The sequence below is a fragment of the Nerophis lumbriciformis genome, linkage group LG12 (genome assembly GCF_033978685.3).
Source record: "Nerophis lumbriciformis linkage group LG12, RoL_Nlum_v2.1, whole genome shotgun sequence".
Classification (NCBI taxonomy): domain Eukaryota; kingdom Metazoa; phylum Chordata; class Actinopteri; order Syngnathiformes; family Syngnathidae; genus Nerophis; species Nerophis lumbriciformis.
The window spans coordinates 32,502,203-32,528,145 of NC_084559.2; the positions used below are offsets into that span (position 1 = coordinate 32,502,203).

At 37.7% G+C, this 25,943-nt stretch overlaps 1 protein-coding gene across 4 annotated transcripts in view; it reads left to right on the plus strand.

The window, feature by feature from the left end:
* Window positions 1–1,761: 1,761 nt before the first annotated feature.
* git2a (G protein-coupled receptor kinase interacting ArfGAP 2a) overlaps window positions 1,762–25,943 on the plus strand; it is a 54,706-nt gene continuing 30,524 nt past the window's right edge. For 3 of the 4 annotated variants that reach the window (XM_061986390.1, XM_061986387.1, XM_061986389.1), the window contains exons 1-13: window positions 1,762–2,077; window positions 12,271–12,404; window positions 12,592–12,704; window positions 15,664–15,769; window positions 15,850–15,936; window positions 16,020–16,150; window positions 16,226–16,320; window positions 18,262–18,307; window positions 18,678–18,729; window positions 18,811–18,883; window positions 20,786–20,883; window positions 20,968–21,079; window positions 23,477–23,616. In XM_061986390.1, coding sequence (XP_061842374.1) covers window positions 2,026–2,077; window positions 12,271–12,404; window positions 12,592–12,704; window positions 15,664–15,769; window positions 15,850–15,936; window positions 16,020–16,150; window positions 16,226–16,320; window positions 18,262–18,307; window positions 18,678–18,729; window positions 18,811–18,883; window positions 20,786–20,883; window positions 20,968–21,079; window positions 23,477–23,616 — 1,239 coding nt within the window. In that variant the 5' untranslated portion in view covers window positions 1,762–2,025. The remainder of the gene's footprint in view (window positions 2,078–12,270; window positions 12,405–12,591; window positions 12,705–15,663; window positions 15,770–15,849; window positions 15,937–16,019; window positions 16,151–16,225; window positions 16,321–18,261; window positions 18,308–18,677; window positions 18,730–18,810; window positions 18,884–20,785; window positions 20,884–20,967; window positions 21,080–23,476; window positions 23,617–25,943) is intronic. The other variant, XM_061986388.1, reaches the window with a different exon arrangement.

Sequence of the window (25,943 nt, forward strand, 5' to 3'; positions counted from 1 at the left end):
AAAATCTTGTCTTACAATTGTTGTGTTTCGTATCAACATATTGTCAGGGCATTTAAACTATAAAGATAAATATATTTCCCCTAAAACGAAAATAGGAAATTCCATTTCGGGCGCATCCATTCAACAAATTAAAATAGGGGTGTCCTGAACAGTTCCTTTTTTATAAAGCTCTGTGCAAAAAAAGTTACAGAAATATATCATATGTATTGATCCATCCATCCATTTTCTACCGCTTATTCCCTTTGGGGTCGCGGGGGGCGCTGGAGCCTATCTCAGCTACAATCGGGTATATTGATAATAGATTATATTTTTCGAATATGTATTTAACATGTGTTGGTTGGTTTAGAATACATATTATTAGAAAAAATATATGTGAGGAAATAAGTGTAGCCAAACGTTTGCATTGTATTGTAAATAATGTAAATAATTCAATTTATATACTGTGATGATTATCGTGTGTGATGCAACTGTATTATGAAAATAGTATATATCAGTATCATGAATCAATTTAAGTGGACCCCGACTAAAACAAGTTGAAAAACTTATTCGGGTGTTACCATTTAGTGGTCAATTGTACGGAATATGTACTTCACTGTGCAATCTACTAATAAAAGTTTCAATCAATCAAAAAAAGTTTCAAATTCTGTGTTGCATTTAGGGGGATGGCAAAAAAATTGACATACAGCTTGACGATCCATTTATAACGACTAACAGCCGTGAAATACATTTTATTACGGATTGTTTGTGATTTTGCTTATGATGTCATTTGTGTTAGATCTACCACTATGTTATAATGGTAAAAACCATATACATATATATATATGTTTTTTTTAATTTTTTTAAAATTAACCTTTATTTATAATATGCAACATTTACATACTATCAAAGAAATAATAATAAACAAAAGAAGTACAGAAACAGTACAAAAACAGTACAAAACAGCGCCAGGGGGTTGTAAACTCAATAAAGCAACTAAAGTAAAATACAAAATATACATATGTAACAAAGCCATGGGCTCACACAAGTTCCTTAAATGATCAAATTTTTGAGCACAGCATCATAGTTTTCACAGCTTTTTGGTTGTTAGAGGTAGAAAGCATTTTAAATTCTTTAATTTTTTTTAAAGGCAACAAAAACAGGTCGGGTATTGAGAAACTTACATTTATGAATATAAAACTTAGCCAATAGTATTGATTTGTTTGATTGAAACTTGCATTAGTAGATTGCACAGTACAGTACATATTCCTTAAAATTGATCATTAAATGGTAACACCCGAATAAGTTTTTCAACTTGTTTAAGTCGGGGTCCACGTATAATGAGGTTGCAAAGGTAAAATTCCTTTTCAAATTGTATGTCATACTGTATGAATCCAAATAGCACATCTTTAAAACAAAGCACAAATTTGTCATGAATATTGTCCAGGATGAAACGACAGATGTATACGTGCTGTATGTAAACTTAGGAAACATTGTACTGAAGCATCATTCTTACATAGCTTTAAAACGGCTGCCCTCAGCTATGTATTCAAGGTTACCTTTATCGCAACAACCGGATTTAAAGCCAAGTGGATACATAACTCTTTTTTTCCAAACATTTAATGTTTCATCCTATGATACAAAAAAAAAAGATACATTGTGGAGATTCTTCCCTTTAGTTGAGGGGAAAGGTTTCCTGTAAGACATAGCTCAGGGTTCAATCCATTCGTCAGGCAGACACTGAAGTGTTGCTGCTGTCTGTCTACCACAGACCGCAGAGTGCCCCATTAAACGGGCGTAGTGTTGTCCGCTAGCCAGGTGCTAAGTCAGCTCACTTGCAGAGAACCACTATTCCGCCATACGCAGCCGGAATGGCGTTATAATGTTTTTTAAGACAGCTTTTAATGGACGCGGCGTCTCGGCGGCGTTTTGTATTGCCTCCTGTAATTGGCTAGTTTTTAGCTAACGCGGAAGGAAGGCGTCTCCAGGGAGTCATCAATGACCAACGTGTCGGCTGAGATACTACGCTAGTTCCTCCAGTTGATAACGATGTCCAAACGGATAAGAAATACGGAGTTGTGTGCGGACTGCTGTGTCCCAGGTAAGCAAACACAGTCAAACGGTCAGTGTGGTGTGCAACTAAAGGCACTTACCGTTCTTGACACTTTGACGCGTGGTTTATTCAACCTCCACTAATATCTCACACCTTCTGCTTCTAATCGGATTATTAGTGCACGGCTCACCACCGCCACTTTACTGTTAAATGTACTGTCTGACAAGGTTAGTGTTGTTGACATGTATCCTAGATCACAGGGAAGGGCTTCTTGTCAACCTTTAGGACAGTGCTCTTCTACTGGCGGCCCGGGGCCCAAATCCGGTCCGGGAATGACACCATACCAGTCTCCAAATTCAGTTAAAACCTTGGAGACAAACATTTTTGCAGCGAATTCCTAAAAAAAAAGTACAGTGCTCCTGATGTACAGAGCAGTGTTACTTAGTGTGGTATCATAGACAATCTTTTATTAACCTACTTATGTATGTAGGTTACCATGAATTGATTAACGTGGACCCCGACTTAAACAAGTTGAAAAACTTATTCGGGTGTTAGCATTTGTTTGCAGCGAATTCCTAAAAAAAACTACAGTGCTCCTGATGTACAGTGCAGTGTTACTTAGTGTGGTATCGTAGAATATCTTTTATTAACCTACCGGTACTTATGTATGTAGGTTACCATGAATTGATTAACGTTGACAGTGGACAAGATGAAAAACTTATTCGGGTGTTACCATTTAGTGGTCAATTGTACGGAATATGTACTGTACTGTGCAATCTACTAATACAAGTTTCAATCAATATGTGTTTTTCAACCACTGTGCCGCGGCACATTAGTGCACCGTGAGATATTGTTTGGTGTGCCGTGAGAGATGATGTAATTTCACCTAATTGGGTTTAAAATATTTTTTGCAAACCAGTAATTATAGTCTGTGCTGTCAAGACACGCATCATAATTAAATTATCCCTTCAACTCCCCCCAAAATGGATTAACTCGCTGGAATAAAAAAGACAATATAACATACATCCATAAATGTGGACGCATGTGGAAAAGTGCAATATATTTATCTGTACAGTAACCTATTGATTTATTTATATATGCACTTTATTGCTTTTTTATCCTGCACTACCATGAGCTAATGTAATGAAATTTCGTTGTTATCTGTACTGTAAAGTTCAAATTTGAATGACAATAAAAAGGAAGTCTAAGTCTAAGAGCTCGGCAGAGTAACTGTGTAATACTCTTCCATATCAGTAGGTGGCAGCAGGTAGCTAATTGCTTTGTAGATGTCGGGAACATGGTTTGTCGTGATCACAATATGCGGGAGGCAGCGTGCAGGCAAAACGGTATCTTATGCTTAAACCAAAAATAAACAAAAGGCTTTGAAGCTTAGGGATGGCTAAGCAAAACCAAACTAGAACTGAACTGGCTGAAAAGTAAACAAAACAGAATGCTGGACGACAGCAAAGACTTACAGCGTGTGGAGCAGACGGCGTCCACAAAATACATCCGTACATGACAATCAACACCAAAATAGGAGCGCAAGACATGAACTAAAACACTACACACAAGAAAACACCAAAAAACTCAAAATAAGTCACAGTGTGATGTGACAGGTCGTTATAGTACACCTACTTTGAGACAAGAGCTATAGTGATGCAATTGTTGGTTATGGTTTGAATTCATATCCAACAATTGCGAAAACTACTTTTTACTGTCAATACTGTCGGCTGCTGAGTTTCATTGTTTTCTGCTGGTGGTGTGCCTCGGGATTTTTTCAATGAAAAAAATGTGCCTTGGCTCAGAAAAGGTTGAAAAACACTGATGTATACAGTTACGTTGGTTCCCTTGAGAGATAATAACACTTATATTAGATAGACCAATAGAGGGCGCACTCGTTGTAAGGTTGGGTCCTGTCTACGTCATTTGGCATTAGAAGAAGAGTGTACAAGCTTCCGTGTGTGTGCACTGCAAGACGTTGAGTAAACAACAACTAAGAACAATTCCTGTGCAGTGCATTCCTTTTGGAGATATAACCCTTAGTAAGACCGGGGCCGAATGTTGGTCCGCCAAAAATGTCTATTTCTTAGCTGTGGTCCGTACACCTTTCCACCACTTGTGGCAGTTATTCTAATGTCAAACAAACAGAGAAGTTTCTTAAGCGCACAAATTATGACTAAGTGGTGAAGCTGTATTTTCATCTGCACTTTAATTTTATTGACAGTTTAGTTAAGAAACATTTATTATTATTATTTATTTATTTAGTTAAAATGTATGTATTTTAGCGCTGTGTAATTGTAAGTACATTTATTTATCATCTGTTTTTTGAGGCACTTTGTTTTGCAGTATATTTGATTAGTGCTTAGTTTTCCAATCAGCCTGTCCTAAGCCTTGATATTAATATTTGCGATTAACACATGCTTTCATATCATTTGACAAGGTTTGTCCTTTTAAACTGTAAGTAGATTAGACATATTTATTGAATAACATTAAAATAAATAGTACTTCAGTGTTAATATTTAAGTCCTGCTGGCCCCTCTGTAGTGGAAACGTTGGAAACCGAGGTCAGAAAGGTTAGGAACCCCTGGTATAGAGAAACATGGACCATTGCAGTCACATTGCATTGATATTTTAACTTTGCTCACAACTGGGGTCCAAACTTGTGATTTACCATAACTGAGGCGTTCCTCAAGGCTCCCCTTAAAGTCCCCTCTTTTTTTTGGCAGTTAAATAATTTTTTTGAAATGTCATTAATGTAACTTAGGTGTTGCTGTAGTTTGTTTATTTCAGATGAAGTCAGTGGTCATTTTTGGTCTTTTTCAGCATTTAGGCCCACGAGGGCAGTTAAAAAAACTTGTGAGGGACTAACTTTTTTGCAGAAGGTCCTTAAAAACAGCAGAACACTCCTGTATCTCTGATAAAAGTACATAGACCAAAGTCAACTGTCTACTGCAGAAGATACTGGTTCTCCAGACTATACAAAATAAGACTAATAGTCATTTCAGCATTTAGGCTATTTAACTGGTGGCCCACGAGGGCAGTTAAAAAAAACTTGAGGGACTAACTTTTTTGCAGAAGGCCCTTAAAAACAGCAGAACACTCCTGTAACTCTGACACAAGTACATAGACCAAAGTCAAGTGTCTACCTTAGAAGCTGGTCCTCCGGACTATACAAAATAAGACTAATAGGTAAGGGCGACGTTCGGTCCGCAGGTCCTTAGCTTTCTATCAATACACCAAACAATCTGTCTGTGTGTTGTTGACATTTGAAATATCACAAGTGATATTTGCATTGTTATGTGTGAAATCCCCTTTCTTTATTTGTGACGTGATGTTTTTCAGCATGCACAGGAAGCCAAACAGGATGCTGAGTGAATTGACTGACTGCTTTCAATTCGGAAGTATTTCTAAAGGGAATATCCTGTACAAATATGCAATATAAAAGCACAGAGGGAAGCATCATTAATTGATAAGGAAAATGTAGCAGCAGAAATGCTTCTAGTTGTCTCTCAGCCTGTCATTTTGATGTTTTAATGGCACCACAGCAGCTGGCCTTGATCGCCCCTCCCTGCTCCTGTGACCAGTTGTTGGGTGTGAATATTTTTAGATTTTCAAGATCTGCTATTAAATTTAGCAGCACTCGTCGAAGACAGGTTCCCTGCCAGTTCTCCGGTCACAAAGCACAGTAGTTTGGGTGAGACTCTTAAAAATCACAACCCCAGGCACCATGAATGCAACTAGTAACCCCTGCAGCTGTTCACACTACACTTCAGCTGCTGTCCTCTCCCAACATCAGCCAATCAGAAGGCGTCACAGTTTATTGGCCGTAGCGGAGGGACGTATGAATTTACAGTATTTTTACTATCAGACGCAGCAGTTCTTTTGAATGAGATGAAGTGTGGTGTGTAATTCACAATTTAAGATGTGTAACCCGATTTCCTGATAGCATCACACCACTTCAGTTTCATTTGGCCAGTTAAAGGGTGGTTAACAAAATGTAACACATATTCATAATAACCTCTTTCAAGCTCACAAGCACTGATGGCATGTCCACATGGCTAACTATTTGCCATCTATCGAAAAAAATGATCTCCACCCAGCAGATTTGGTCACATTTTCAGTAGACCCATAATAAATTCATACAAGAACCGAACTTCATGAATGTTTTTGTGACCAAAAAGTATGTGCTCCAATCACTCTATCACAAACAAATAAGAGTTGTAGAAATGATTGGAAACTCAAGACAGCCATGACATTATGTTCTTTACAAGTGTATGTAAACTTTTGATCGCGACTGTATATATTTATATATACTATATATATATGTGTGTGTGTGTGTGTGTATATATATATATATATATATATATATATATATATATATATATGTGTATGTATTTATGTATGTATACTGTATATATATTTACACGTGTGTATGTATGTATCAGTGACCTCACCTGCCATCATGGAAAGAAAAAAAATTTGAAAAGAAAAAAATATATATTAAATTGTTAAATGTATCCAGTGATTATACTATAAAGTTATTTTCCATTTAACTTCACCAGTTTTAGATCATTTTTATTCAAAATCGCTGAATTTTCACATTTGCCGTTCAAATACTGAGAAGAGACGGTGCGGTGAACAGCAGCCAGTCGAGGCACGTCACTCAGTGCCTCAACATGGACGGACTCGGCTAACTGCTGGTCTGCTGTGCAGTGAGACCGTATTGCTATATGAACTATATTATACATTTCCATAGTTTAGTTAGCTGAGGTATATAATGTACAGTGTATTTTGTCAACAACTGTATGTGTGTAAAGTATTTATTGTGCTGAGCGATCATAAAACGGCTGCAAAAGACGCACTGGCTTAGGCTCGCCTCCTGCACCCCCGCCGTAGAATGCACGGCAACCCCTGATGGGAGTGTTATATCAACTAAAGCCCACACTTAAACTTTCCACGTGCAAGATTGAATCTATTTAAAAAAGTTATTTCATAAGAAGCCAAAAAGTGCAAAAACAATAATGTTCGTGTTGGAGGAGTTATGAATGACTGCTGGGCCACAACATTAGGTACACCTGCAGACTGCAGGTGTATCTAATTCACAACTCCTCCAACACGAACATTATTGTTTTTGCACTTTTTGGCTTCTTATTAAATAACTTTTGTAACCTATTTTTATGGGCTTTCTTCTTTGTGATGTTATTAAGTTCCTGTTATGCGCTGTTATACAGTATATGCCTTGAGCTCTTATTTTGAAGGCGCTAAGAGCGGAATTTTGACACGTTGGAGTGGAGCGGAAGTTTTTGAAAGAAGGTAAATAAAGTGGTCCTCGTGTAAACTGGAGCCTCCGTGTTTGTTATTTTGTAGTTTCATACAGTATAGGCGACATTTATAAACCCTCGGTTACACTTTTTTAAATAGATTCAATCTTGCACGTGGAAAGTTGAAGTGAGGGTTTTAGTTGATATAACACTCCCATCAGGGGGTTCATTAATCCAGCACAACAGCGGCGCATTTATAAGTAAAGGTAAGACCATAATAACGTTTTTTTATTAAATGTGCTTTTTTGTGTGCTACAGTTTGTATGTGTAAAGTTAAAGTTAAGTTAAAGTACCAATGATTGTCACACACACACTAGGTGTGGTGAAATTTGTCCTCTGCATTTGACCCATCCCCTTGTTCACCCCCTGGGAGGTGAGGGGAGCAGTGGGCAGCAGCGGCGCCGCGCCCGGGAATCATTTTTGGTGATTTAACCCCCAATTCCAACCCTTGATGCTGAGTGCCAAGCAGGGAAGAATGCTGGTATGAGCTTTTAAACATAACCCGTTAACTGCTGCCAATCAAATGGTGAATAAGATACTCTGTAGGGTTCATATGTTTGTAAATCTGACTGTGATGAAGTCAGTGCCTCACCAGCCATCAACCTCACCGCACGTCACTGATATGTATGCATGTATACACGTGTCTATATATGTATGTATGTATACACGTGTGTGTATATACAAACCAAAAAACCAGTGAAGTTAGCACGTTGTGTAAATCGTAAATAAAAATAAAATACAATGATTTGCAAATCCTTTTCAACCTATATTCAATTGAATAGACTGCAAAGACAAGATACTTAACGTTCGAACTGGAAAACTTTATTTCTTGCTAATATTAGCGCATTTGGAATTTGATGCCTACAACATGTTTAAAAAAAGCTGGCACAAGTGGCAAAAAAGACTGAGAAAGTTGAGGAATGCTCATCAAACACTTATTTGGAACATCGCACGGGTGAACAGGCTAATTGGGAACAGGTGGGTGCTAGGGGTGATGTTCGAAAACTCGTTCTCTCGATGCTTCGATAGGAAAAGAACCGATTCCATGGATTCGAATCCCTTTTTGAGAACCTGTTCCCGTTATCAAAGCCACTATACCGTATTTTCGCGACCATAGGGCGCACCGTATTAAAAAGCGCCGTGTCTGTTACGGGTGCTATTTCTGTATTTAACGCATAAATAAGGCGCAGCGCATTTTTGGGCACAGGCATGGTTAAACATACACTAGTTTAAAACATACGCTAGTTTAAAACATACGCTAGCTTAAAACATACGCTAGCATGCATTGACACTGTTTTAAAAAGGCAGCAGGAGCAAAGCTGAGTTCGGTTGTACTTTATTGAAGTATTTATCAATGTACTCACATTATTTTTTGATCAATCTTCACCCACAAATCCATCAAAGTCCTCATCTTCTGTGTCTAAAATGAACAGCTGGACAAGTTCTCCATCAAACACGCCAGATTCCCTCTTGTCATTTTCAAAGTCAGTCTCTTTGTCCATTAGCATAGCAAGCTAGCACATCAGTAAAAGCTGACTTCTCTTGCCCCGTTGTGCGTATTGATTCGCTACCGTGCTGGTCACCTTCTTCTCCACAGTGTGCTTCACCGGGATGTCGAAAGTGAGCGGCACCTCGTCCATGTTAGTGATGTGTTTGTCAGTAATTGTTTTATTTACAACGCACATAGCAGCACTATATGCTCACTGGGGGCGTGCCTTTAGCGTCCTCTGTCACCTGAAACCTTCACCCTTTAACGTCCGCATGTTGTCCTCAGTCACGTCCGCTTTTCCTCCATATAAACAGCGTGCCGGCCCAGTCACATAACATCTACGGCTTTTGAAACTCAGTGCACACACAACAACCTATCTGGATTCGCTAAGAGATTCGATAAGGAATCGGTTCGATAAGAGGATTCGATAATGGCTTCGGCATCGATAATTTCTTAGCGAACATCATCCTTAGTGGGTGCCATGATTTGGTATAAAAGCAGCTTCCATGAAATGCTCAGTCATTCACAAACAAAGATGGGGCGAGGGTCACCACTTTGTGAACAAATGCGTGAGCAAATTGACCAACAGTTTAAGAACAACATTTCTCAATGAGCTATTGCAAGGAATTTAGGGATTTCACCATCTACGGTCTGTAATATCATCAAAAGGTTCAGAGAATGTGGAGAAATCACTGCACGTAAGCGATGATATTACAGACATTTGATCCCTCAGGCAGTACTGCATCAAAAAGCGACATCAGTGTGTCAAGGATATCACAACATGGGCTCAGGAACACTGTCAGTAAATACAGTTTGTCGCTACATCTGTAAGTGCAAGTTAAAACTCTACTATGCAAAGCGAAAGCCATTTATCAACAACACCCAGAAACGCCGCCGGCTTCGCTGGGCCCGAGCTCACCTAAGATGGACTGATGCAAAGTGGAAAAGTGTTCTGACGAGTTCACATTTCAAATTTTTTTTGGAAACTGTGGACGTTGTGTCCTCCGGAACAAAGAGGAAAAGAACCATCAGGATTGTTATAGGCTCAAAGTTCAAAAGCCAGCATCTGTGATGGTATGGGGGTGTATTAGTGCCCAAGGCATGATTAACTTACACATCTGTGAAGGCACCATTAATGCTAAAATGTACATACAGGTTTTGCCATCCAAGCAACGTTATTATGGACGCCCCTGCTTATTTCAGCATGACAATGACAAGCCACAGCGTGGCTTCATAGTATAAGAGTGTGGGTACTAGACTGGCCTGCCTGTAGTCCAGACCTGTCTCCCATTGAAAATGTGTGGTGCAATATGAAGCCTAAAATACGACAATGGAGACCCCGGACTGTTGAACATTTTAAGCTGTACATCAAGCAAGAATGGGAAAGAATTCCACCTGAAAAGCTTCTAAAATTGGTCTCCTCAGTTCCCAATCGTTTACTGAGTGTTTTTAAAAGGAAAGGCCATGTAACACAGTGGTAAAAATACCCCTGTGCCAACTTTTTTGCAATGTGTTGCTGCCATTAAATTCTAAGTTAATGATTATTTGCAAAAAAAAAAAAAAAAGTTTCTCAGTTCAAACATTAAATATCTTGTTTTTGCAGTCTATTCAATTGAATATGAGTTGAAAAGGATTTGCAAATCATTGTATTCTGTTTTTATTTACGAATTACACAACGTGCCAACTTTACTGGTTTTGGGTTTTGTATGTATGTATTAGGGCTGCAACTAACAACTAATTTGATAATCGATTAATCTGTCGATTATTACTTCGATTAATAATCGGATAAAAGAGACAAACTACATTTCTATCCTTTCCAGTGTTTTATTGAAGAAGAAAAAAACAGCATACTGGCACCATACTGGCACCATACTTATTTAGATTATTGTTTCTCAGCTGTTTGTAAATGTTGCAGTTTATAAATAAAGGTTTATAAAAAAATTAAAAAAAAGTAGCTTCTGCACATGCGCATAGCATAGATCCAACGAATCAATGACTAAATTAATCGCCAACTATTTTTATAATCGATTTTAATCGATTAGTTGTTGCAGCCCTAGTATGTATGTACTGTATACATACATGTGTGTGTATATATGTATGCATATGTACACGTGTGTACATATGTATGTGTGTAAACTATGTATATTGTGTAAATGTGTATACCGTATTTTTCGGACTATAAGTCGCAGTTTTTTTCATAGTTTGGCCTGGGGTGCGACTTATACTCAGGAGCGACTTTTGTGTGAAATTATTAACACATTACCGTAAAATATCAAATAATATTATTTAGCTCATTCACGTAAGAGACTAGACGTATACGATTTCATCGGATTTAGCAATTAGGAGTGACAGATTGTTTGGTAAACGTATAGCTTGTTCTATATGTTATAGTAATATATAGGGGCGGCATGTCGTAGTGGGTAGAGCAACCGTGCCAGAAACCTGAGGGTTGCAGGTTCGCTCCCCGCCTCTTACCATCCCAAAAAAATTGCTGCCGTTGTGTCCTTGGGCGGGACACTTCACCCTTTGCCCCCGGTGCCACTCACACCGGTGAATTGAATGATGAATGATAGGTGGTGGTCGGAGGGGCCGTTGGCGCAAATTGCCGCCACGCTTCCGTCAGTCTACCCCAGGGCAGCTGTGGCTATGAAAGTAGCTTACCACTACCAGGTGTGAATGATTGATGGGTTCTACATGTAAAGCGACTTTGGGTACTTAGAAAAGCGCTATATAAATCCCAGTTAATAATATTAATAATAATATAGTTATTTGAATGACTCTTACCATAATATGTTACATTAACATACCAGGCACGTTCTCAGTTGGTTATTTCTGCGTCTTATAACGTACACTTATTCAGCCTGCTGTTCACTATTCTTTATTTATTTTAAATTGCCTTTCAAATGTCTATTCTTGGTGTTGGGTTTTATCAAATACATTTCCCCAAAAAATGCGACTTATACTCCAGTGCGACTCATATGTTTTTTTCCTTCTTTATTATGCATTTTCGGCCGGTGCGACTTATACTCCGGTGCAACTTATACTCCGAAAAATACAGTATATTCGCCCATGCCCGAATTGCGACGCCTCTAAAAATCGATTATCTCTCCCACCTCATCTACCTTGCAGCAACCTAACACATCTGATGGTTGCAGCCAAGTAGAAGCGCACTCTGGAATTTGCTTTAGTTGCTTCAAGACATGATAAATCCACACAATGGACGTAGATCTTCATGATGATTTTCTCCATCCCACAATTGACCCATATTAAATTATGTTGTGGCACATTGTTGTGTGTGACTGTTGTGGCACATGGTTAGTTTTTACCTTTAGAAAGATGCTCTTTTTGCTTGTCTTTAATAGGTGTCTTTGTCTCTCATCTATCAGTAACTATTACATGCCACTGTAAGTGTTGTGTTCCCTCCCTCACAGAACCCCGCTGGGCCTCAGTGAACAGGGGGGTGTTAATTTGTGACGAGTGCTGCAGTGTTCATCGAAGTCTGGGCAGACACAGCTCCCAAGTCCGCCACCTGACGCACACACCATGGCCTCTTACACAGCTACAGGTAACACTTATGTTTCTCACAAATCATTTATTGATACACATTGAAATTAGCTAGTTGCTTACTACTAAACATATAACACATTTGTACACGAGGTGTATAGATTTTACCTTGTGATGTGTTGCGGCAGTATTCTATAGTTCTGGAACTATAAAAGACAGTTCAGCATGTTTCTTTTTTTCCCACATAGATGGTTCAGATGTTGTACAGCAATGGTGCAAATTCAATTTGGGAGCACTCACTTCTGGACCCAGCATCTGTTATGAGTGGGAAACGCAAAGCCAGCCCCCAGGATAAACTGCAGTGAGTTGTTTTTATGTTCAAAGATTTGTTAAGATGGGCATACTGTATCATAGAAAACTGACTTTTTAATGGCTCTTTGTTTCTGGACTAAAGTGCACGCCCAAATATCAAGTGTGAAATAATAAAACATTTTTAGCTGCCTATGATAGAAAATCTCTCCAAGCAAGCTGTTCATATGTTGTTTGTATTATGATGTCACAATACTAATTTACATAAACATTTGGTCATTTGCTTGAGATAGGGCACCTCCCCAAATCTAGCTGCTCTTAACAGGGTTGTTTAGAGAGCATTTTAGGATTGCTTTAATTCTTAATCCTTGGCATTTTTTTTCAGAAGCGTGCCACAGACTTGACCGTTTTAAAAACTCAATGGGGAAAATAAGTATTTGATCTCCTGTTGATTTTTGTGCTTTTACACCCTTAGAAAATATGAACATTCCGGAATTGTTATGGTAGTTTTGTTCTGACAGAGACAGCATGAAAAAATAATATTGGTTAAAGGTTATAACTTAATTTGCATTTCATAGAGGGTAATAAATCTGATCACCAACCAATCAGCTAGCATTCTGACACCCACAGACTGGTTATGTTGCCATTAAGAACACAATTTAGTTATGTCCCTTTAAGGAAGTACTCCTAATCCTAACTCACAGAAACAGTCTCTACCATTCAAACCACCACCACAGGTAAGACCAAAGAGTTTTCAAAGGACCATTGTAGAGCTACACAAACTCGAATGGACTACAAGACCATCAACAATAATCTTTTTGCAAAATAAGTAAACTGCTTACAAATTCATAAATGGAGGAATAACAAGATAACAGCCTATCACCCTTACTCTGGAGCTCCATGCAATACTTCAACTGTGGGGTAGGGATGATTGTGAAAAAGGTGAGGGACCAGCCAAAAATTGCAAGGGAGGAGCTGGTTAATGATGTCAAGGGAAATGAGAGCACGGTCACTAAGAAAGGTTTTAGTGATACACTTTGCTGTTATGGACTGAGATCCTGCAGTGCCCGCAATGTCCTACTGCTCAAGAAGACTCATATCTGAAGTTTGACAATCAACGACTCAGGAAATGTTTGGGAGAATGCTATGTGGGCAAATGAGACCATAATTGAGCATCAAGTTGAATAGGGCGGCAGCCATCGATTATTTTAGTAATCGAGTAATCTATTGATTATTTTGTTCGATTAATCGAGTAAATAAATAGAACTCTCTTTATAGCCTTTATGCGTAATTTAGAGAAAATAGTTGAAATAAAAATATTTCTGCTTGCCATAACCTTTCCTCTTTATTTCTAATAAATGCAAATCATCAACATTGAAATCACACTTACAACGTTTGTGCATTAATTCAAATAAAAACTCTAAGCTGTGCACCATCACACATATCATAGCACCCACCGCTCACATGTGTGCTCTATTGCAGCGGCCGTGCGTAAACTATGGCATCGTATTTAAAGTTTTGGGTACTCTATGTCCGAATTTAATACATTTCTATTAGTTACTCATTATGCGCTAAAGTGTTCTTTTTTCACGCACTTGAAGTTACGCTCATTTCTCTTATTTGTATATTCCCATCAAGCCTGGGGACACGCCCACATTGCATAATTAAGGCAAAAGTGCTTAAGTCTGGAATGATGGCAGGCTCATTACTAATGAGGCGGACTTTGCAGTGATGCCTTTTTTTGGTTGCTTGAAAATGATGGAACATGGAGTTTTACTAACACTTGTGAATGTCTTTAAAATGAAAAATATATAACGCTTTAAATCTGAATATACTGTATCCACTGTATGTGCATATCATGTGAAAGTGTGTTGCCATGGTGATTATAACCACCCTAATATTTGTTGTCATATTAAGTTGTGTTTGGTAGTGATGTACGATACCACTGATTTTCTTTCCAATCCGATCCGGAGTCAAATTCAGTCCAGTATCGGCGATACTGATCTGGTACTGGTACAGTTTGCAATTTTACCTAATGTGTCTGGTAAATTTGACAAAGTAATGTATTTCAAATAATAATATAGCTCATTGCATACAGAATACACAACATAGTTCTTAATAATTCTAACTTTACCTGAATAATTCTAGGCTATTTTGCCAATAGGAGATGAGTGTATTGTCATAATATACATAACAAGATCTCATAAATGTTGTTGCTTTCCAGTGTGTTTCTGTTAAGGATATACATAATCTCAAATTACTGAAGAATTAAAGTATTGATATTTTAATTTGTGAATCAATATCAAAGCATTAATCTGGTATCGGCTGTATTGATATTTCAGAATTGATCCGGACAACACTAGTGTTTAGTACAAATGTTTGTGAAGCCGTGATGTGTCAGAGGGGCTGAAACAGGTGTGTGTTTGTGCTTGCGTGGGGGAACGTGACAGTTTGGTATTAGCAGTCAATAAGTCTATTAATAGATTCTACAATTTACATGTATATTTTAATATTCACATGATCAATGATCACTGTCCAGATGCATTGAGTATCCGTTAGTACCAGTATGTTCGTTCACGGCAGATATACGCCGGTCCGCTTCCCCTGTGGTAGCACTCACTGGACAACAATGTTCATTTAGATTTTTGATAGTTGATTTAGAGTGGCACTATGGTCCTTCTATCCTCATCTCAATGTATGTTTCCAGGTGTCTCTATTTCTCCACCAAGTGCTCAGAGATGTCTTGGCATTTGGATCAAATCCTTATTTCCCTCAATAAATTAATTCATAAATAGTATTTAATAGGATTTAATTGTATATTCTGTCTCGCTGTTTGTGTGAAACTACATTATAATTTTGTAATGTTCAGATTGTAAATTTACAAAATCAACTCGGGATCAGGTATTTATTTTCCCCACTGTATGTCTCCTTTGACGTTTGCTTGCTAGATGTTCATGCACAGTTATTCTTTCTCTTTTTTTGAACTGTTTTATTTCATGTGCTCCATGCAGCCCCAACAAATCCGAATTCATTAAAGCCAAATACCAAATGCTCGCATTTGTCCACCGCATGCCTTGTCGGGAGGATGACAGCTCAACAGCCAAGGATTTAAGTAAGGTGAGATGAAATGCTGCTGGTAACTAGACAAATTTTACATCAATTCATTTTAAAATGTGACTTTTCTTTCTCCTTTCTAGCAACTTCACTCAAGTGTACGCACTGGAAATCTTGAGACCTGTTTGAGGTTGCTATCTCTGGGAGCTCAAGCAAACTTTTTTCACCCGGTAAGAACTCCCCCCATTTCCCCATCGAGCTCCATATTTTGTCTATGTATTTGTTTTAGTATAAAATGTTTTCCTAACTCAAGGAAAAAGGAAACACTCCCCTGCATGTGGCTGCAAAGGCGGGACAAGTCTCTCAGGCTGAATTGTTAACTGTTTATGGGGCCGACCCTGGAGCTCCTGACAGCAACGGCAAAACTCCCATTGATTATGCAAGGTTAGTCACGTGATTATATTCAATCAAGTCCAGCTGGATCAACCCCTTACTAGTGTTTTAATGCATTCGCCTTAGGGAGGCGGGCCATCACGACCTGGCAGATAGACTGGTGGAAATTCAGTATGAGCTGACGGATCGGCTGGCGTTCTACTTGTGTGGGAGAAAACCAGGTGTGCTGGGATTTCACTGAATTGTGAAGATACAAATAATATTCATGTACTTTTATATGTATTTGTTAAATCTGTTCTCTTAAACCACTACTAGTAACATAAGCTAGTCAATGGTATTCTTGCAAACAGCCCCTTTAACTAACTACTGTATTGGAACCTCTCAGGCCATGTTCACATAAATACGAATATGGATGTTATAAAATGCATATTTTTCTTTGCATTTTGGCCTTTTATAAACACTGATTTTTGTCTTTAAAACTGTTTTTGCAAAACCCCGTCCGGAGTGGAGATTTTCCAAAAACTCTGGTTTCACAGTGTTTGTTTGTGGGTGGGTAAAACATAGTCTTTTGTCAGGCATTATTCGATATGATCTCATGTTTTTAAACTTAATTTAACAGCAAAACATTAAGGGTTTGACTTACGTGTGTTGGGGTTTACTCTCGTGCAACAGTGCGCCTTGGTACTTTTATAGGTACAGACTGAATTCCATCTGTACTACCGAGTACCAATCAACGTGAAATCAAATGGTACCATATTTTGATAACTTTGTTGCACGTGACTTCACTTCCAGTTGCAGACTTGACACAGGTTCAAACACTTGGCGGGCAAACAGAAGTATTCGTAGCGGATTGTCTCTAGCTAATGTTGTAATTTTCCATTCCAACAATGCAAGCATGCTTGATAGAAATTAAGGCTCCACTTTTAAAAAAATGTACTAGCTCGATGCTAATTTGGATATGCCATGTACATGCCACTGGTTAGCATTAGCGATTTTATATGGCGATCTTTCAACACATCCAAATTTGGTTATCAAAACTACAAATAACATGTACATTACAATTAAACACCTGGTGTGTAATAAGTACAATACAAAGTCCTACAAATTATAAACACTTTGTAGGACTCAAAAAAGACCAGATTTACACAATCAAATTCATGGCAAACACTACTTCCTGACTGCAGCAACACGTGTTGGACAAACTGAAATAAATGCAACACGTGTTGGACAAACTGAAATAAATGCATACTTGTTAATGAGACTCAGAAGTGTAAAAAAACTAAATATAACAACTAGACAGCACAATTATCATGATCAACTCACTGTTAAATGTTACATAGAATACATGTTATTATGAAATAAATTAACATACATTACCACATCAACCCAAACAAAAGTACTGAATATTGGTACAATTGAGTACCAGTATCGATTATTAGTACCTATCATTAGTTAGTAATGCATGACCAAGTCAGCTGTGTTCGCTTGTTTATGCTTTTGATTTTGCCAAAAAACATTCTCTCACCCAGCGTGACATCATACATTTTGTGTTTTTAAAACTTTAGCAGCATGTTGCTTATAGATTATGAGCGAATTGTCCGACCTTATTGACATTTAACTTGAGTAGCTCTAGTATATACTGAATTCAGCATGTGAATCAGTATTTTATTTTTGACAGAAAAATGGCAAATCCCGCTAATGTGGCAAAATGTATCCATAAACTTTCATGATTTTGATTCTATTTTGTATCTGAGCAATTGTTGTATTGATTCTAAATGTTAATTTGCACAAGATGATGGGGCTGGCCAGTTTTCACTAATTCTTTTAAATACCGCTAGCAACCCTATTGATAGTGATTGGTATCAGAAAACAAGATGGTCAAGATGTCACAGGTCGAATTAGTGCACATTTCTTTTCTCTAACAGTCCCAGTTTTCTTTAAAAAATTAAGAATTGTTTTATTATATTCATTGTTTCTAATCCCTGTTGATCTTTAGGGACATTAAACACAATCTTAGTAAATGGTCCTTTTCATAGATCTACCATTTTTCTCATAGTCATACAAACAGGACCCCTGTAGATATAAATACTTATACTTTGTTCTACTGTCTGATGCTTTCCTATTTTGGAGAGTTAAGTACTTCACTCTTTATTCCCTTTCAGATCATAAAAACGGGCAGCATTTCATTGTTCCACAAATGGCTGACAGGTAAGCCAGTAAACACAGTTGTCTCAATAAATATGGCGTAGGAGTGTTTTTAGTGTGTTTAACTGCAAAGAGAGGCTGTTGCAATCACCACTAGCTGTATTTTGCTATGTGGTGGCTTGTTGGAACTTGCTGAAACATCTACTGCAGTAGCAGATGTCAGTTCTTTCTATCTACAAATAAGTGACACCAAACCCCCATGAAGCTATTATCATCACATAAAAAGCCCAATTCATTAAAATTATATGTTTGGTCTTTTGTTTTGCATTCTGTTGATGGATAAGAAACATGTAAGTATTGATCAAAAGTCATATAGATGAATGTTTCACTTGACACTCTGGCAGCATGTTGAAAAATGACTGTCTTACTGTAGCAGTTTAGATTTATCGGAGCTGGCCAAGGCAGCAAAGAAGAAGCTGCAGTCTGTAAGTGATAGTACATTACAGTACGTATTTCCGTTGTTTCTATTCTGTCATTAAAGTCCAGTTTCCTTTTTTCTTATGCAGCTCAGTAATCATTTATTTGAGGAGCTAGCCATGGACGTGTATGATGAGGTGGATAGGCGAGAAACTGATGCAGGTAAAGAGTCATGCAGTGACAAATTGAGAGGGATTATGCTCTAAAGGTTTTGTACCTTTGCCTTAATTCGGGATTCTTAACATTTTTAACATGGGGCCCAAATTTTCCTTAAATATTAGTAATCTTACTCTTGATTTTAATTGTGTGCAATAATTATATATAACCTACTGTTCAATAATTATATCTAACCTACTTACAGTTTACAACCTTACGTATGAATGATATGAATCCATGTGTTAATCACAAAAACTATTATTTTGTTACTAACCATATATACTGCATAAGAAGGGACTTAACTGTTGACCTTTTTTTTTACACACAATTATCTTGAATAAATAAATAAACTAAATTATTAATTAATATGTTTCTTAAAGTGGTCATATTTAGTTTAGTGTGTATTATTATTTTTATTATTTTATTTAGTTTTCATTACATTGAGTCAGACCAAAGACTATAAAAATGGAACCTATTACCTCCCTGCTTGGCACTCAACATCAAGGTTTGGAATTGGGGATTAAATCACCAAAAGGATTCCCGAGCGCGGCCACCGCTGCTGCTCACTGCTCCCCTCACCTCCCAGGGTGTGGAACAAGGGGATGGGTCAAATGCAGAGGTTAATTTTACCACACCTAGTGTGTGTGTGTGAGACTATCAGTGGTACTTTAACTTTATTTTAAACACTTCCTACATAAGATGTAACGGTGGTTCTTTGGTCAAAATTTTGCATAGATTATGTTTTAAAGACCGTTTTCAAGCTGCTTTCTGGTCGTCTCTTCAGGATGCTCCGTATTGTGGGCGGTCTTATTTATGTGGCTCCACCTCGACTGCGTCTTCTCCCCGCCAGCCATGTTGTATTTTTTAGCGCTTACATAGCAAGTATATTGACAGAATAAGTTTGAACTATATATTAGAAATGGCAACAGTGGAGGATGCATGTGCATGTATGAGCCAGTCTGCCCCACAAAAAGAGAATAAAGAAAAAGAAGGAGCTTATTGACTACAGTGTTGGACTACAATTGTGGACTGGCGCAAAGCTCTTCGGGTAAAACTTTACGATATATGGATAATCCGCTGATGTCATGGATGAGAAAAATATCACTAATGGGGCAAACTCCAAATGGATCGTTTAGCAGAAGTAGGAAGGAAGGAACATTTGTTTTATAAATATTTCCGCAATGCCTCCATGCATTGATTTCAAATTTTCAGGACTTGTGCAGATCCTAAATACACAACAGCTGGTACCAATATGTAAGAAAAGTTGATTTTGCGTAATAGGGTCCCTTGAAATAAACTGTCAATAAAATTAAAATGCAAAAGAAAAACAGCTTCACCAATGTCAGTCATAATTTTTGCAGTTAGGAATTTAGCCCCAGACTTCCTCTGTTTGTTTGAAATTGTAATTATGTCCACAAGTGGTTGAAAAGTGTATTACAACAGAGTACCACTGTATATGGACCACAGCTGAGAAACATATTTTTGGCCGCCCTCTCGGCATTATAGGCAGAATAGAGTGGCTCCCATAGGTTCCATTGTAAGCAGACTTTTGATCGCATTTATTTGCTATTTAGAATGCATTAAAAAAAAAAACATCCGTTATGTCTTTCATAATGATAGGGAAATTTTTTTTAAAAGTGCAGTTCCCCTTTAAAAAGAATAAAAGTGACTTGCAAAATAACTTCACTTAATCACATGACAATTTGAATTCATGGCAAAATATAGCATTTTACGGGCCGCATAACTTCCAGTTTTGTTGAATGTAAAGGAAAGCAAAAAGTCTAGTCCAGTAAAGTCCAGTTAACTAAATTAGCACGAGGAAGTTTTCTGCTTTTGTTTTTATGCACATTGATATTTAAGATAAAACTACTCTTGAGTTAATTTCTTGTCTCTGACGCTCTCCTAAAGTGTGGTTAGCCACGCAGAACCACAGCGCCCTTGTGACAGAGACAACTGTGGTGCCGTTTCTTCCTGTCAATCCAGAGTATTCGTCCACAAGAAACCAGGTAAGTTAGCGTGAAAGCTTTATTTTTACATTCGCATCCTGATCTCATAATGCTGAGACAAACCTCCTGCGCCTCTTATCTCAGGGACGCCAGAAACTTGCCAGATTCAATGCACATGAATTTGCAACTCTTGTGATTGACATACTAAGTGATGCAAAGCGGAGACAACGAGGGAATTCAGCAGCCAGCCCTAAAGGTGAGAACATGAAAACATGTTTCCACAAATCAGCTCGACAATACAGTGGAGCCTCAATTTACGAAATTATTGGTTTTTGAATAAGGTTCATAAGTACAAACGTTTGTATATTGAAGAAACAATGATTGATGGGTTCCAGCCTTGTCAAAAGTCCATCTTTTTGTAAAAGGTTGTACACTTTGAACAACATATAAGCACATATTGTATATTAGGGCTGCAAAATTAATAGACATCGAATCGACATTGAGGTTTTAATTCATGCAATTATTAATCGCAAGAGGCTGAGATTTTTACTTTTTTTTTTTCTCTCCTCCATCCTCGAATTGAATCAGAATTATTGAGCACTGTATCCTTGGCCTGCTGGCCAATCAAAAGTGGTTAAAGAAAACAGTGCCGTGTGTTCTGCAGTCAATGTGCTAATAACAAACTGAAAAAAAGTCTTGCGGTGACAGTGTAAAATGGCTGAAGGAACTTCAGCGTTGAAAACAGTTCGAGGTCTGTCGACTTAGTTCAAACCGGGTGGACGACAATGGGGCTACGACAAGCAGCCATGGACATTGTAAACAAACATGGATGTTGTATACATAAACCCAAAGATTTTAGAAAATAGATAATTGCATGTTGTTCCAATGTGTAGCAACTTGAGACAAGAATATGTTGACAGTCTAAAAGTAACATGGCTTATTTCACTCATCATTCGTTTTATGCACTTAAATATATCAAATCTAAAAATTGCAAACCAAATCACTATGGCAATTTTTGACAGAAAAATTGCAATTAGGTTGTTTTTTTTTTAATCCTGCAGGCCTAGTGTATATGTGTGCATCAACTATCTATTTAATAACAAAACCAAAACAAACAACAACAACTAGCTAAACTGTCCTCATTTTCATCCGCCGTGCAGACACGCACACACATTGTCTCTAGTTCTGTGGTGCATTCACAGCTTTAAAATGTAAAAACTTCCTAATTTCCCAACCAGAATTCTACAAAGATTAGGAATAACAAATAAAAATCAAGGGCATTCAATCAATCGCAACTGGACTGTTTAGTTTGTCTCAGAAGACGTTTTGCCTCTCATCTGAGTCGGCATCATCAGTTCATGCTCATAAACTTAGATTGGTCAGATCTAGTCTAGCGGCTTGTGCCAAAACCCCAAATATTTATACTCCAAAACCAGGAGGGTGGGCCTGGGCAAGCATGGTTTCTCCCTATTGTAGTGAGAAACACAATATAAATATTTGGGGGTTTTGGCACCAGCCGCTAGACTAGATCTGACCAATCTAAGTCTAAGACCAGATCTGACCAATCTAAGTCTTTTAGCATGAACTGATGAAGCCTACTCGGATGTGAGGAGAAACGACTTCCAAGACAAACCAAACAGTCCAGTTGCGATCGATTACATTCCCTGACATGACAATGACCTGGATTAATGAGAACATTCATACAGAAATAAAATCCACTTTACCTTGTTGGTTGATTTTCTTGGTATGCAGGGGGAAGAGGCTAGTGGTCGTACAATGTTGTGTATACGCTTTGTAAACATTTTGTAAAAAGTCTAAAAAAAACCCGTAATAAGCACACAATGTAAAACTGAGCACTAACCACAAGACAGTTGAGCTGAGAGAGCACTGGCGAGCGATCAGCCCGCCCACAATAGATGTGCTATTGTGGGCTGCTCTGCGAGGCACACAATGAATGAAGGAAACGTTCGTACACTGAAACAAGGTTTGTACACCAAAGCATGTTTTTTTATTTGGTCCGTGGTTCGTAAAGCGAAAAGTTTGTGCAATGAGTGGCTTGTAAATCGAGGTTCCACGGTATTATATTTTTGGGCAATTTCATGGACCTACTCAGTGGCCTAGTGGTTAGAGTGTCCGCCCTGAGATCGGTAGGTTGTGAGTTCAAACCCCGGCCGAGTCATACCAAAAACTATAAAAATGGGACCCATTACGTCCCTGCTTGGCACTCAGCATCAAGGGTTGGAATTGGGGGTTAAATCACCAAAAATGATTCCCGGGCGCAGCACCGCTGCTGCCCACTGCTCCCCTCACCTCCCAGGGGGTGATCAAGGGGATGGGTCAAATGCAGAGGACAAATTTCACCACACCTAGTGTGTGTGTGACAATCATTGGGACTTTAACTTTAACTTTAAAATTGAGTTTGGCAGAGAATTTTCACTTCAACAGAAAGGGAAAGAATGCAAAACATGTTTTTTGTAATTAAAAACCACATAATACTGGAATAATGGATCCCTCTCATGTTATTTACCATATGCATTGGTGCCTTACACCAGTCCCTGGTAGAACGCCAGCTTTATTTACATTCCCAGCCTCCAAGTGTTGAACTTATTTGAATCGGTAAAAAACTCCCAATATGTCTGCTTGTGAATTTCAGACAACGTGGAACTTATCCTGAAGAACATGTCTGCCAGGCCAAGTGATAGCCAGGATAATGACCAGCCTGACTATGACAGTGTGGCGTCTGATGAGGATACGGACCAAGATCTCCCTTCTAGTAAAGGAGATAGGACTAAGGTAATGTGGGCCTGCTCTTTCAAATTGAAACGTCACAGCTAGACATGGGTATCGTTTACGTTTTAACTGATACCAATACCAAATTGGTACTTTGAAAACAATGCCTGTGCTTGAACGGTGCCTGAACCAGTACATAAAAAAATTTAAAATTTTTATTTAAAAAAGAAAAAAAAAAGCCTATTTATAGGTGTGGAATTTTGTGACATTCAAGTTGAACAGACATTTAAATACTTCAATTATATGAATTAAATGATAACTAAATAATAAATTCAGTAATAAGAAATAAAATCCACAACACATTGTTATAAACAGTGTGCAGCGGCAATATTTATGGATCTAACTAAAGCATTTGACACAATTAATCACAACATTTTATTAAAACAATTAAAACGATATGACATCAAGGGTTGGTCTTGAACTGTGTAAAAAGATACTTAACCTACAGGAAGCAATACATGAAGCTAGGCAAACACACATCTACAACGCTAAACATATCCTGTGGCGTACCACAGGGATCAGCATTGGGACCAAAATTGTTCAATCTCTCTATAAATGACATTTGCAATGTTACAAAAGACTTAAAGCTAGTGTTATTTGTAGACTATACAACTGAGTTTTGTTCAGGAGAGAACACACAGAAGCTAATACAAATAATTACCTCCCTGCTTGGCACTCAGCATCAAGGGTTGGAATTGGGGGTTAAATCACCAAAAATTATTCCCGAGCGTGGCCACCGCAGCTGCTCACTGCTCCCCTCACCTCCTAGGGGGTGATCAAGGGTGATGGGTCAAATGCAGAGAATAATTTTGCCACACCTAGTGTGTGTGTGACAATCATAGGTACTTTAGCTTAATAACAGAATAAATTAATAGATTAAGGAGATGGTTGGGCAAAAACAGACTATCCTTAAACCTCAGTAAAACTAATATTATGCTATTTGGCAACAGTAGTTGAGAAAGTCAAAAACAAATAGACGGAGCAGACATTGAAAGAGTAAATGAAAACACATTTTTGGTGTAATAATAGATGATAAAATTAACTGGAAATCTTATATGAAAATATACAACATAAGGTGGCAGAAATACTGTACATCAATAAATGAATAAATCACTCAATATAATCTACTGCTCGCCAGTGTTACCATATCTGAGTTATTGTACAGATATATTAGGAAATAACTACGAAAGTACGCTTCATTCACTAACTGTTACAAAAGAGGTCAGTTAGAATAATACATTATGTTGGATATAGGTAACATTCAAACCCTTTATTTATTCAATCAAAAATATTGAAATTCAACCATATTGTGAAATTGCAAACAGCCAAAAGTGTGTACAAAGCAAACTAAAACCTGCAACCTTAATGTACAACAATTCCTCTCAACAACAGAGGAGAAATAAAACCTCAGAGAAAACATTTTTACATAAAACATTTGTATGCACTAACAACACTTAAAACCTTTAGTATATCAGCATGTGGAATTAAATTATGGAATGGATTAAGTAAAGAAATCAAATAATGTACTAATATGATCCAGTTTAAGAAACTATTTGAACTCAGTGTTTACAAAGAAGAACCATGATAAACATTTTGAACTCATTGATAATATTATTCATCTTACCATATGAAATACAACTTACTTCACTATTTATTTATTTATTTTTACATTTTATTTTTTATGGAATATATTGTGAACAAATTGAGAACAGGAAGTGAACAAAAGTGTTAGCTATTACTCTGCTTCTTCTTACTCCTTTTCAAACATGTTGAAAAGAGAAACTGGAAATTGTTGTGCATCATGTTGTAATTGTATGCATGTTCAAAAATAAACTCCAACCATAAACCATATAATTATTGCGGTAATAGAGAACGTGCAAAAAAACGAACTAATTGTCAATACTCATAATTCCGGGGGTTTGTGAATGGAACCTTGCTTGCTATATTTGTCATATAATGCGTAATGAAGAAGTTCTGTGTTGTTGTAGTGGCTACTGGCCATACATTTGCATTTGAAAATATGGGAAATCCTAATTCTTATTCTCATTGCAAATCACTGTATATCAATTACAAAAGTAAAAATAAAAAATAAATATATATACAGTATATATATATATATTAGAGATGCGCGGATAGGCAATTATTTCATCCGCAACCGCATCACAAAAGTCGTCAACCATCCGCATCCACCCGAGTTAACATTTAATCAACACCGCACCCGCCCGCACCCGCCCGTTGTTATATATCTAATATAGACGATGCAAGGCATTAGTGAGGTTATAAAACTTTTGCCTGTTAAAGAAAGGAGATTGATCCAATGCAGCAATCAT